General features: G+C 42.1%; 1 protein-coding gene across 3 annotated transcripts in view; it reads left to right on the plus strand.

The window, feature by feature from the left end:
* The window catches only part of LOC133140821 (DNA repair protein XRCC4-like), a 72,848-nt gene extending 64,095 nt beyond the window's left edge, over positions 1–8,753 (plus strand). For all 3 annotated transcript variants that reach the window (XM_061261059.1, XM_061261057.1, XM_061261058.1), the window contains exon 8: positions 8,128–8,753. In XM_061261059.1, coding sequence (XP_061117043.1) covers positions 8,128–8,208 — 81 coding nt within the window. In that variant the 3' untranslated portion in view covers positions 8,209–8,753. The remainder of the gene's footprint in view (positions 1–8,127) is intronic.
* The last annotated feature ends 5,578 nt before the right edge of the window (positions 8,754–14,331 follow it).

The raw sequence follows: 14,331 nt of genomic DNA on the forward strand, positions 1-14,331 counted from the left end.
CAAACTGGCAGTTAACATGCAAGTTCACTAAGTTTCACAAAACCTGCAGCAGACACATCTGGAGCAGGTTAATCTGGAGCAGATCTGGGATTCTTGACTAACACCCAAAGTGTGAAACTCAAAGGAAGTTCTCCCCACGGAGAGCCACACTTGATGGTGGTGTGACCCTAAAAGGTTTCCATAATAATACATAGCGTTTTCTGAAAAGAGCCCGGTCTCAGATTTGAGGCTCAATGGCTGTGAATGTTATCATCGTCATCGCGTCACAGAGGTTGAGGAGAAGCCCCAGGTGGAGGATAAGGTCATAGGGTTGGTGTGGTTTCTGATGGTATGTTTACTAAAACAGGACTTCCCTGTAAAATCCTCTGAAGACGAGTCTGGACGTTGGTCGCTGCGGGGTTAATCCGCTTCGCTCCAGGCCCTCACGCTTTCCATTTGTGTCCACCGCTCACACCGTCCTGTTCAGCTTAAAGAGCTCATTCATCAGGGGCTTGTCCGGCCCTGTGGATACCTTAACCCCCTCAAAGCCCTGCCCTGGAATGGGTCAAATAAGCATTAGAGCTTGGAGCTCATGTTGTGACCATCCCACCGTAGGAAAGTACTCCTGAACCTACCGCCTCCTCCCTGTTCCTCTGTCTTATTCCACAGCAACGATGAGAGAACAAGGGCTCACTTCACATTGTCAATCAATCAGCATTATCTAAACTCCACCTCTCTGTGCTTTTTTACCTTATACCTGAATGAAGGACTTGTTTACCTTTCAGACTGGCTTTTCCTTAATGAGGATTTTGGTTTCACATTCTTTGTGAACCCTCTTGAAGGCCCATTTATTGCAGCAAGTTTCACTCACTTAACTAGCCCCCCTCAGAGAAAACATAATTAGGCCACAAAAGTGACGGCACATTTACCCAATACATTTTGTGTGTAGTCTGTGAAATCTATAATTTTTCTCTGTAACCTTTTCTTTGTACTAGCCGGCAGGCTTCTGTACGTGTCCTTTCCAATTTGCAGAAGACTCTGCTAATCTCGTTTCCTAAATCACTGCTAATGGCAGCCATTACATGGCTCATAATATCTTGGGGGGGGGGGTCAGCAGTCAGTAGTTCTTAGTGCCTTTTTCTTTCTTCCAGTTCTCTTTTCTCTCAGAGTTTGGATAGGCCTGTCCCATTGCAGGAATTGTCTTATGTGACCATGCTAACGTACACACTTAAGAAGCAATTCCTCTGGAATGTGTGATGCCACCTTCACCTTCACCTCTTTCAGTGGTGCAGTCCATGACCTGGGCTCCACTGCTACTATGCTGAGAACAGCACGAGTGATACAGGTAAATTACACGTGTCAGATCAAACAGAGTAACATCGAGTAAGGCAGGGAATACCCTGTTGCCTGAGAACCCTCCACCCTCGGGCAACTCGATGGCCACTTGCACCCTATCCTAAAGGCCTCATTGCCACAGCCAATAGCCACATGCACCCAGAATCTGATCTGGAGTGTGGGGTGGATCATTGCTCTAAAAATACGTGCATCAGCTTGACCCAACCCAAGAGAATCCATTTCAATGAGGGAAAACCTTCATGACTGGCAGTGAGAGTGCAACCAAGGTCAGTGCTCAGTAGAACATGCATGAAACGTGAGACCCCTCGACAAAATCATTTAATTCAATTTCATTCTAGTTTGGGGGCAGTGGCAGGGACTACCAGGAGTAAATGAACAATCACTGTCAATGTGACATCATGTGAATTTCAATCAAAATGGTTATTGGAAAAAAAGTGATGTCATGTTGATCCAATCTGAATGGGGAAGGTAAACGCCAACCCGTGTGCAGTTAACCGTATACAAGCCCACGGGGGACAGTGGGGAAAATTATGAACAGTTACAAAAGTCCAGCATACTCCAAGGGTCCCTTGGACCAGGCTTGGAAATGCCCTTCTGAAGTACTGTATTACTTCATTTAACAGTGTATCACTGAGTTGGGCTGTGGACGAGCATTAGTTGCAGATGTGGACGTGCCTGCTGCTACGTCAGTGCTTTTGCTGAATGCAGCAGCTCGCATGTGCGCTTGGCAGAAACCAGCATTCCCCAGTGACAAGCAAAGCCCCGTGTGTGAAATCACTAAGAAATGGCATAATCCGGTCAACTATATTTATGCCAACCGAAACGATCTCCCACGAAGACCAACACTGTAGCCCTGGCAGACGCCCCTAACATCTAAGTTCAGTAGGTTTGAACACTGCCATTGATTCATGATTTCAACCTGTGATTTGTTGATTTTGACCACTGATTCACTGACATTAACCAGTGATTCGCTGATTTTGACCAATGATTCACTGATTTGGACCAATGAGTCACTGACTTTAACCAGTGATTTGCTGATTTTTACCAATGATTCACTGATTTGGACCAATGATTCACTGATTTGAACCAATGATTCACTGATTTGGACCAGCCATGTCACCTCGCTATATGGAGCAAGTTTATTTGACTCGTTCTCATGAGTTGGTGATTCTCCCTTCTCTACCCCATACTGATGATACAGAAACAGGTTTTGGTATATTTCATGCTTTGTAGATCATTATTTTGTTGCCAACGGCAATTAAAAGCTATAATGAGAGTGTCTATGAATGCTTTGTTTGCCAAAATATTGTCTAGACCAAAGACTTCTTGGAAGTGCTTCTGTTTTGCTTGTGAGGGTAATATTTGAATTTATTTATATTCTTTTTATTTTTATTAACAGATGTCAATGACACACTATATAAAATAAATTAAAAACTAGCATTTTTTCCAAACAGCATTGGAAGTCATCTGTCTGATCTTCCAACTGCAACCTGAGTGAGAGGCGCCTGAGAGGCGGTGATATGACTGGTGTTGTATCTCTAGACACTGAGCAGACTTTTCACAGGACGGATTAGTCACATATATCACATACGGTACATAGACAGTACCTCAGACATTTACTCAGTCACACAGACTCAGTTTCATTCACTCACTCACTCACTCACTCAGGAAAACAGTATTACTTTGTTTCACCATTTGATGGCTGAAAGGCACTAATACATACAGGTAGATCCAATTACGTGACCCCTGAACAGTTCCTGTTTTTTTGTTTTTTTTACTAATTATAAATGCCTGAAATGAAAGTGTACAAAATGTATCCCTCATTTGCAATTTGCAAAATGCATCCCGTTTCTTTGATGTACCTTATTTGTAAAGAAATTGTGAATCCAGTGTATGATTACTGCCCAGAAAAAGTTCTTAACTGTTTATGGTGACAGATGAGATACAATCTGTTTATGGCAAGAGACATGAGACTAGTGATCAGCGAAAAAGCTGTTTCTTATTATTCAAAACTTTGTTCCCAGATGAGAGAAATTTGAAACTGTGCTTACATTTGTGAACGTGTTAATTTGCATCGCCTACTCTTGTGGCACTGGGAGTCTGCGGTGACGCACTTTTTAAGAGCTGCTTTTTACAAGCTGCCATGACATTAGCAGAATATTTTTCAAGATCAGCCGCAAGGTCGTTTGCAGCTGTGGTGAATAGACCCTCTGTTTAAGGAGCTCGGTCATGTCTCCTGCTGTGATTGACAGGTACCTGGACGTGATCGCTCCAAACCCAGTCCAGCATTCTAATGCTGATGTAGCAATACTGGTAATTGAATGTAATGAATGTGATGTAATGAGTTCTAGAACACTGAATTAGAATTTTGAAACAACATTCTGAAGAAAACCTACTCTTCAAAGGGTTACATGGTGTGTCTAAACTCTGTGGAACTGGTGGGGATGTGGAGCTGTGATGGTCAGGATGTGGGAACGTGGAGGGAGTGGGCAGAGCAGATGCTTGCGGGACAGTTCCCAGATTTTCGGGTTAGTTCTCACAGCCCGCACATTTCTGTCTGCTGCTGTCTTCCAGAGCTCATTGAATCCTGCTGGGCCGTTAACCCAGACATCCAGACACTTCCAAACACCTGTACAAAATGGGAGTGTCCCTGACTCATTCACTCGCTCATTGACACACACAGTCACTCACTCACTCACTTAGTCGCTCCCCCAGAGAAACAGTAGTATCTTTGTTTCCACTTTAGATGGTTAAAAGGCACTAATACATATATCCACTTACATGACCTCTGTTTTCTTATATAATACATATTATTATGATAATAAATACTTTTAATGAATGTTAAATGCATCCCTTGCCTGCATTGCAGAATTTGTTCTATACATTAGTGCAATCATTAATGTGTCATACACAGTAAAATGTCTAGCGTGTCTAGCAGACTGCATTTTACCGTGCAGTCTGTTATACAGTCTACGGAAAGCAAATAGTCTTCTGGCTGACAGGCAATGTGAAGTGATAGTGAAGGCTTATGGGATACTAGCAAACTGAGCAATATCAACATCAATCAGTGAACACAGGTGTTTGTGAGTGCACACTCAGGAATGAACGAGTAGTTTACTGAAATTGAGAAAAGATCACGTTGGGTTAATGCATCAGTTAAGCCAAATGGACTTTGTTGGTGTTCCTTACCCTTCCACGATATAGCTAACCCTTACCTTTCATAGTTCACTTACTGTTTTTTTTCTGTAGTAACAATGGGTCAGTTTGTAGAGATAAATTGTGGTAATGTGATCAGACCCATATTCCCCTTTGAGCTCACAAGATTAATGTCTTTATATTAAATATTGGGTGTTTTAAGCCAAAACAAAAGTAATATTTCATCATCTGGTCATATTTTCTGTTTAGTAGTCACAATATTGCAGGCAAAATGCTCAAGTTCTGTGGCAGTAATACGCAGTTTCTGTAGTCAGATGTGATGCTTCAAATTCATGCTAGCTTCAAACCCACAGGCCAAAATAGCTGCCTATGTCATGGCTACCTGGGTAGGGGATGGTTGTGGCTTAATTCTGACTGAAACTCATTGTTTTTGGCATTTATTTATTTCTCAGCATGCATAGGCAATGGGAGAGGAAAACAGACACACTAAAGCAACACATTGTTACATATATTGTTTTGGAAATAGATTTTTAGGAATAAAGCCATTTTACATTTAAAGACTAAAAAGCATAATTTATTTTATTTGAAATATAAATGAAAAGGGTGATGTTATAAAAACAACATGTATATTTGTAAAATGATTTTGTTTTCAAAAGATCTTAGCAATAGGCCATTTTATACTTCATGTTTAAGTATAAAGGTCTTTACTTTTCATTTGTTTTATTGAAAAGAATGTTCTTTAGGCCAATACACAAGTTATTGTGTAAATGCAATAGTATGGGTCTAATTCAAGCAAATGTTCTGTTCCTGCTACGTCCATCTCCAGCCAGCTTGTGTTACCCTGGGTAGGTTATAACAGTGGCACTCCTTGCATTAGACATTACCTCACACATTCTGTGATATTGTATATGATGTCTAAATGACAAATGTCTGTGGCAGACAAATGTGGGTAGCTTATATCAAAGTTTGTGAGCTCTAACATAAACACTCATTGAGTTATACATGTTGGCGCAAAACATGTTACAATTGCCCCTGGTCTCTCTTACATAAGATTCAGGGGTGGGCTGATTTAGTTAGATTTCTGTTTGAATTACAAATTTAAGTAGAGATGTGTGAATCCATTTGATTGGCATTTTGGCAGTTGAGTAGCAGTTGGACCGCTGCAGTTTGGGAATCCAGAAACGCCCTGAAAAACAAGCCCTCCCCACGTCAGCAGCCCCGCATCTGTGTGTGAGTCAGCCGCAGGATCCTGAGATGATCGCCCCAGAGCATGTTTAATATCTGTCCCAAAACTGCAGGCTAAAGCCGCTAGCTTTCCTTGTAGCAGAATGTTAGTCATTGCCACAGTGGTACGGCTAATGGATAATCAAGTGCTCATCGGTACCCTTCTCCTTCATTATCACACTCACACTGTCTCTCATTCATTTTCATTAACTAATGAAGTTATACAGTCATTTAGCTCAGCAAACAATATATCACTGAGCTAAATCACTGCATAATGTAACAGCTGTTACAAAGACTAAAATAACTGATTCTTGACATTTAAAAAAATGTAAACTTATGTGACACACCCAGTGAAAATATGGATGTTCTTCAAACCAGAGTGCTAGAAAAGTAATATTCTCTTGGCCAAAATGCACTTCTCTTGGTTGGGTAGCGCAGTATGTTTGATTGTATTATTTTATTTTAAATAGGTTAAGGGGAGCAGAATGGTTAAAAAGTGAAAATAAAATGATACAGTGCAATTATAAATGAACAGCTTTCCAAGAAATCATTACTTGTGTAGTGAAGCAAATCCATTATTTGTATTTATGGAAGGGAATGTCTGGAATTCTGCCCGTAATCTGAGTTTGATTTTTCTCTCCAAGCTGATGTCTTGCGTTCGGCGATATTTTCCCCCACTGAAGCGAAACTGAATCCTTTCCGAGAACCGTAAATCCCGCTGTCCTAGCCAATAAGCGGGGGATTGAGAGCGCTTATGTTTTATGAGAGATTCACTAGCTGTGAGCGGCATGACATTGGACCAATATTTACAGTGTTCCTTTACCCTGTGATCAAACGAAGGATCATTTGGGTTCCTGGGGGGCCTGATTTTAGAGTTCCCAGTAGTACCAGGGCTTTTGATTGACCTTCCTTCACCTGATGCTTTTTTGGGGGATTTAAGGCTCGTAGCAGCACAAAATTAAAATCAGACCTGGCTGATTAGGTTGATCCAGTGTGTTTTCAGAGCAGATATGGTGCGTGTTTTCCTCTTATTTTCCTCTTGTGCTTTTCTGAAGCAGTCCTGCGCATGTGCAGACGCATGTATGGCATCGACATCGGCTCAGGCAGTAAGAGCAGTCGTTTGGCAGTTGGAGGGTTGCTGGTTCGATACCACCCTTGGTGTGTCGCAGTGTCCCTGCGCAAGACACCAAACTCCAAATGTCAGTGTGTGAGTGTGTGTATGAATGGGTGAATGAGGAGCATCAATTGTACAGCGCTTTGGATAAAGGTGCTTTATAAATGCCTGCCATTTACCATTTACTTTACCAGCCACACGTTACAATGCTCATCTTGAGCCGTTAGTTGGATCGGATGGATAAGGAAATCCTCGTAAAAATGCTTAGTTTTGATTACGACTTCTGCTGGTCAGTTTTCAAAGCTATGGACTTGATCCACTCCTGGTTTGATGACCCAAAAGAGATCAGTGGTGCTCTGATTGAATGCAAAATTTATGATAAAGTATTCATAGAGGGTGAGAAATCAAAATGAAAAAATAATTCACCAACACCATCAGTACACACTAGCCAGTGCCCACTTTTCTCTCCATCTCCACTCAAACAATCATGAGAGATATTAGTGTTCTTCTCAGGTCCTTCTGACAGTAAACCACACCAGAGACTCATGCCAGTGACTATATGGTACTGTAAGGCTATTTATTTGTAATCCGTTAATACGAATGGAAAAAGAGTATCCATTAGTTACATTATTATCAGCTGCAGGATCTGCTTGGCAGCTTCTATACCTTGGGAAAACAATAGTGGTCTCTTTCAGAAACAAAAGGACAGCTGAACCTGATTACCGAGTACCCACGTCAGCTACCCCACGCAATGGGGCAGATGGAGCCAGGCTTGGCATGAACCTGAACTACGGACGGGATGCCCCTTTTTCTAGGGTTCTGTTGCCCTGTGGGTCCAAATACAAACTCATCTGTTCTCCCCTCCCCCCCCCCCCCCCTCCGTCTCATAGCCTCTACACAAGGGGTGGGGCAGCAAAAGATGAAGGGAACCTGGGGAGAACTGTGGTACCTGGGGCCTGTTCCAGTTTAACCGAATTTGGGGAAAAGAGCACGCAACGCTATTCAACCTGAGTCCTCTGGGTACAAAGTTTCACAACCTTTCAACGGACCCCCCTCCATGAGTTTGAAGGTCTTCAACACTAAGACTCCAGCCATTGTTCTCGCTTGGCTTGGCTGTTGATGAAGCCCCCTCTGGTCCAGCTGAGTAATCTCTGAGCAGCGCTCAATGAGTCGCCCTTCATTACCACATGTCTATTTCATTAAGTGATCTGCTCCTGGGTTTGTCACTGTAAGCATTGCAGTCTGTGGAGGTGACAGTTGGACGTCATAATGACTGACACAGAACTTTTTCATTCCAGGAAGGACCCTGCCCACGGGAAAGCACAGACCAATCAGGACACGGCTCAGGAGTCTGCAGATGTGGCCACGCCCAGCACTAAGACTGACCGTCTGTTTGAGGACTTCTGACTCCTTCCCCATGCATTCTATTCAGGTGCTTTAAATGTGTGCTGTTTGTTATTGATGTGTGATTGTTCAACTTTGCACTCAATGGTCCATTCAAAATTATTTGAAATATTTGATGTGTGGGGCCATAATTGTCTGAGAATGAGAAATATTTATTTTCTGTAATTATTTTCATTTAAAACAAAATGACTGCGGTCCTGACCAGGAAGGGCTGAGCTCCTGAAGAGTCAAAAGTTTATTTTATTATTTGATTATTGGGGAATATTTTTTAATATATGATAAAAACGTGTTTTAATTGATGATGAGGTTCAATCTGTAAGACAGCCGACTCCGTAGGGCCATAATGGAGTCCCCTTGCATGGGGGTCTGATCCCCATCATGGCAGCTTTCCTCGCTGCTTTCTCCCTCACTGAATAAAGTACAAATATAAAATATATACATATACTGTATATGTGTTCTAATTAATAATGTCTTTGATTTCTTTGCTTTCTAAAAAGGAAAGTTGTACTCATTTGATGAGCGTGGCCTAAATAAAGTCCATTGATGTAATTTTGTTTGATTCTATTCTTTGTGCAGTATTGGTATTGTTTTTTAGGTTTAGGTTTACCCACAACCCCTCTCCCTTCTCTCATAGATCACTCACTGATATATGACACTGTCCGTCTAAAATACACTATATGGCAAAAAGTATGTGGACACCTGACCATCACGCCTATATGAGCTTGTTGGACATCCCATTCCAAAACCATCCATCCCCCATCCCATCCATTATCTGAACCCCGCTTATCCTGATCAGGGTCGCAGGGGGCTGGAGCCTATCCCAGCATACATTGGGCGAAAGGCAGGAATACACCCTGGACAGGTCGCAGGTCTATCTCAGGGTACACACACCACACACTCACACACTCACACCTACGGGCAATTTAGACTCTCCAATCAGCCTAACGTGCATGTCTTTGGACTGTGGGAGGAAACCGGAGTACCCGGAGGAAACCCACGCAGACACGGGGAGAACATGCAAACTCCGCACAGAGAGGCCCCGGCCGACGGGGATTCGAACCCAGGACCCCCTTGCTGTGAGGCGGCAGTGCTACCCACTGCACCATCCGTGCCGCCTTCATTCCAAAACCATGGGCATTAATATGGAGTTGCCTAGCCCAACCCCTGAAAAACAGCCCCAGACCATTATCCCTCCTCCACCAAACTTTGCAGTGGGTACTCTGCACTCCGGTAGGTAGCGTTCTCCTGGCTTCCGCCAAACCCAGATTTGCCCATCAGACAGCCAGATAGTGAAGCGTGACGGCGTGCTTTACCCCACTCCAGCCGACGCTTGGCATTGCACGTGGTGATGTGAGGCTGGCGAGCAGCTGCTCAGCCATGGAAACCCATGTCATGAAGCTCCTCGTGCTGCTTGTGCTGATGCTGCTTCCAGAGGCAGTCTGGAGCTCTGTAGTGATGGAACAGATCATAAGCGGTTTTTACACACTAAGCTTCGGCACTCTGCAGCCCCGCTCTGTGAGTTTGCATGGTCTACCACTTCGTAGCTAAGCTGTTGTAGCTCCTAGACGCTTCCACTTCACAATAATAACACTTACAGTTGACCGGGGCAGATCTAGGAGGGCAGAAATTCCACTAAGAGTAGATTTCATGGTGCTGGATTTTATGCACATTAGCATGGGTGTGGCTGAAACACCTGAACTCAATAATTAGTTGGGGTGACCACATACTTTTGGCCATATAGTTTATCTATCTAATATCTACTGAGCCTATCTAACAAAACAATTGTCACTTGTAAATTATATAATTTTTCATATATATTTAATTTCACTGATGTGAATGTCATTTTCTGCTAACATTCACGTCCATCAACTTAAACAATGTACCTGTTACATGCACTGCCAGAGTTTCAGTGTACATATTTTTTACATATATCAGAATACAGTTTAACAATATAGTAAAATGTCTTTTCTCAGTAAGTGTGCCATGGGCAGGTGGTTTTCATTCTGTGGTGAATGGCTGTATGAATCCAAATATCTCCAAGCATCGTAGCCCATTGGCTGTGCAGGTAGCCAATCAGATGATCTCCTAGAGAGTAATTTTTATTACTCTCTAGGAGAGGAATTCCAGCTTGCAGGTTGGTGACTTCTCTGTGCATGTTCAGACAGAGAGGGTAGCCATACAGGTAACCCTCCTCTACACTGTTACAGGGGAGGGATAAAATTTAGAAGCGAACCCTACAGCTGTCTTGGATGATGCAGTCAGATGTGCATGATTTGAGGAACAGTAAGCCAGCTGTCCTTACTCAGAGATGAAGTAATATTGTCTAATGGTGAACGAACAACAACAACAAACCCATTTACTCCTAACAGCTGTCGGCTTCTGTCCAGAGAAAATGTGGGTCTAAACTATGTACCCTCGAGTTTCCATCAGGTGTTAAAGGCACATTCACTGGGGCCAAGGTCTGAAATTAACATAAATTAGATATATAAATTTAGTGGCTTACTAATTGTAATAGTAGTAGTTGGTTATTAGTATTACTATCTCCTACTATTACACTCAGAAAAAGTGCCTCCAAATGAACCCGGTGATTCCATAGAAGAACCCTATCTAGCTAAAAGTTTTTTTGCCAGGGGAAATGGATCTTTGTCTGGGAGCTTTCTCAGTTCACACCTATGACAGGTTTGGTAAAGAACTCGTTGTTGCTTTTTGTGTGTTTGTTTATTTCATTATTATGTATTTATTTATGAATTATTTAAATACATTTTTGATTTTCCTATGTGTTAGTGATCACATATCTGAAAAAATGGAGAGAGAGAGAGAGAGAGAGACGGGGGGGAGAGAGAGAGAGGGAGAGAGATGCTTCTTACTGTAGCAGGTAGCTCTCAGGGGAAGAATAAAAATTAATACACAAGCAGCATCACTATGGTACGCGCCAAACTTCAACTTCTTACTAAGAATAGAAACTCAGTCATTCAATCTAACAGGGGGTTCTTCGATGGAGAGGTGTCCCGTGGGATGTTCACAGATATTCGGCTGCGGTTTTACTATGAGGTATATATACATATATGTTGGCGATATCGAATTGTGCTGTAAAGGAGACGTAAAATTGCCTAAAACTGGTGTCTGTGTGTTTGCGTTTAACTGAACTTCCAAATACCAAAGAAATCAATTGGACCTTTAATTGGATTGCGTTAAAATATAAGTAGCCTATGTGTCGTATAATTATAGTTCAAATTGACACTATGCGGTGGAACTTAGCAAATGCAAATTCCCACCTGCTCGATTATTTATTTATTTATACTTTGAGGGGAAACAGGGAATTCGGCTGTATAGTATCGTCTCAAATGCGCTTTATTTGTTAAGTAATTTAGGATAGAAGTTGATACACGCTTTATCACTTCCAACTGCAAATAAATAAAAAAATAAAAAAATAAATAACTTAAGTTAGCTGCCAAGTTCTATAGACTACTGGTTGCATGCAGGCATTATCTTTCAAATGCTTTCCGAGTGGAGGCACAACAACCCTCCACCACCCCCATCTCCTTTTCTTTCTCTCTTCTAAACAATATCTCAGAGGTAGACATTGATAATCCTTATCTGACAATAGTTAACCAACAGCGGTCCGGTCTCTCCCCCGTGTGGAAATCATTGGGAAAGTGACTTAGGTCCCAGAAGCCCCCTGGGGCTGCGATGGCAACTAAGACAATTCAGTGAAACAGTAGGCATCCTATCTAAACGTTTACGCATCGTCCCTGGACCTAGAGGCATACTATGTTCTATGTATGGCATACCCACTAGAATTTTCTGTTTTCATCTAGCTTAGTACACATTCTGACATCACACCACACTATTTGTTAGTGTATAGTTGCAAATATGTGTTTTCCAGGAACAGGATAGTTTTCCCCTGGAAATTTCATCTAAATTGGCTGGAATATGCTGTTGCGCAAAGAGTTGATGTCATGGCATCTTGCTATGCATTGGACCATTTTGTGAGGATTTGCCATGTGTCTGCCCTTGGCGGAGGGGTAAAATTAAAGAAAGTTTTCATCTCATCCTGCAGAATATGCACATTTTAGAAGACTGGCCGTGCATTACGAAAATATTGAAACACCTCCAGACTCGCTCCTTCAGCCTTGCAGCGGCGCTCCTCGAGAGCGCAGGGAACACCGCTGTCCATCGCGCATCCTGAAACGTTTTTTCCTCTTCCGCTGATTGGCTAAACTTTAGGAGTTATTCACATTTCTGCTTTTATTTGGATACTTAAATAGTAATAATTGTTATATTCATATGAATTACAACAAGAAAGTAAGTCAAACTTTTAAACATCCCATTCATGGATGTTGTCCTAAGGAGCTCTCCACTTAAAGTTAACCGATTAATGCCTCCAATATGTAATTAGACACGTAACTAATTAGACTGTACGGATGATGTCCCGACTCAAACGATAAGTAAACGGTAACAGAAAAGTTTGGATTGAAGAGCTTTGAGTTTTTAACTTTTTTGTTAGTTAAAAGAAGTTGTCTGTGTCAGAGATTTTAATTATAGGCTGCCCCCCCCCCCCCCCCCCCACCATTCACTTTTAGGATGAGCAGTGTGCCCCTCCTCTTTTGAACTTGCATCCGTGTAAAGTTTTTGGATCTTTTAGTCTGGGTCAGAACAGACTACAAACTGGAACCTGTACGCCCGCAGCACCAGGACAAGCTGAACCGCGCGCTCCACGCAGGAGAACTGCTCGCCCTGCGCGTGGAGGAAGGGACGCTGGGCTTTTGAATGCTAGGGCAGGCCGGCACTTTACTGGAATTAAGGGGCACGAGTTAAAGTTCGGCGGATCCTGATTTCTGGAATTACAAATCAGTCTAAGGTAGGTGACTTATTTCCCATTTTGATTGTTTTGTGATTTGATTGTTTTTCTTGTTATTGCATTGTCATTAGTGTATTGTTAAACATTGCCTACAACTAATCCAAATAGTGGGAAACACCCACTATGTTTACATGCAGGGTCCTTGTGGTATATATGTAATAAGTGGCAGATGCCTGAAGTGGCGCAGACTCTCATTTCATACACGCTTCTGACCCTAAACGGCCGGGGAATTTGAGGACACGCGCAGGCTACAGCCTCTATACGTTGCGCTGCTTTACTTTTCTCTTTTTTCGGCTCTTTCGTCATATAGCCTATTATCCAGTCCTCGCTTCTTTTAGTTTGCGGCGGCTTACAGATGCAAGTAGTTTGTTCCTAGAAAGTTTCCTTTCCTTCCAAAGTTTGTCTCGGGAGGCTAGAGCATCACATTATTCTAGCGCTGGCGAGTGTGTTTCAATATGAGAATATTAAATCGTCCAGATATAAAATAAAACTCTGTATCTTCATAAATACCACTTATTAAGCAATCAGTTAAATGACATGACGATTCTGGTAAGGAACCATGATATATTGTTGCGTGACAAACTCGACGGCTTTATTTGTTTAGGCTACATCTGCATGACAGTCCGAAACGTTGCGTCCCAATCGGCTTCTTGGGAATACTTGTGATGTGTTACAGGATATTCTCAAAAAGTCATATATTATACAACGTTGTTTGACCAATACCTGTCCAGAGAAAAACTTTACTGACTTTTGACAGTGCATTTGTATTTGAATATGCACTACACAATTGAAATGTGTGCAGCGCAAGTAGAAAAGCAGAACGGGGTACCAACTGATGCTACAGTTGGGCAATAATGTAAAATCTTGAAAATGAATACGCCGGTGAACCACGCCGGGTGATCGTACACACTTCATCATCGGGCGTGACTTTTGAATGCAGCGAAGGTTTACAAGAAGAAGGTTTACAGAGTTTCAGGAATGTCTAAACAGACGCTGCATGCCACGCCTGTCGTCTATTAATTAATTAATTAATTAATTAATGTATTTATTCAGTAAAACTATCTTGTTTTAATTCAGCCTAATAATTATCCTTAAATGCGGTTTATTTGGAAAGACACTGCACTTTATCACTTCCGATTGCAAAAAAGTATTATTAAAAAGTAAAGTTGGTCGCATGCTCTATTGACTATTAACTAGTTGCATGCAGGTATTATCCTAATTATGTTTTCTGATTGCA

This window comes from Conger conger, chromosome 11 (genome assembly GCF_963514075.1).
Source record: "Conger conger chromosome 11, fConCon1.1, whole genome shotgun sequence".
Taxonomy (NCBI): domain Eukaryota; kingdom Metazoa; phylum Chordata; class Actinopteri; order Anguilliformes; family Congridae; genus Conger; species Conger conger.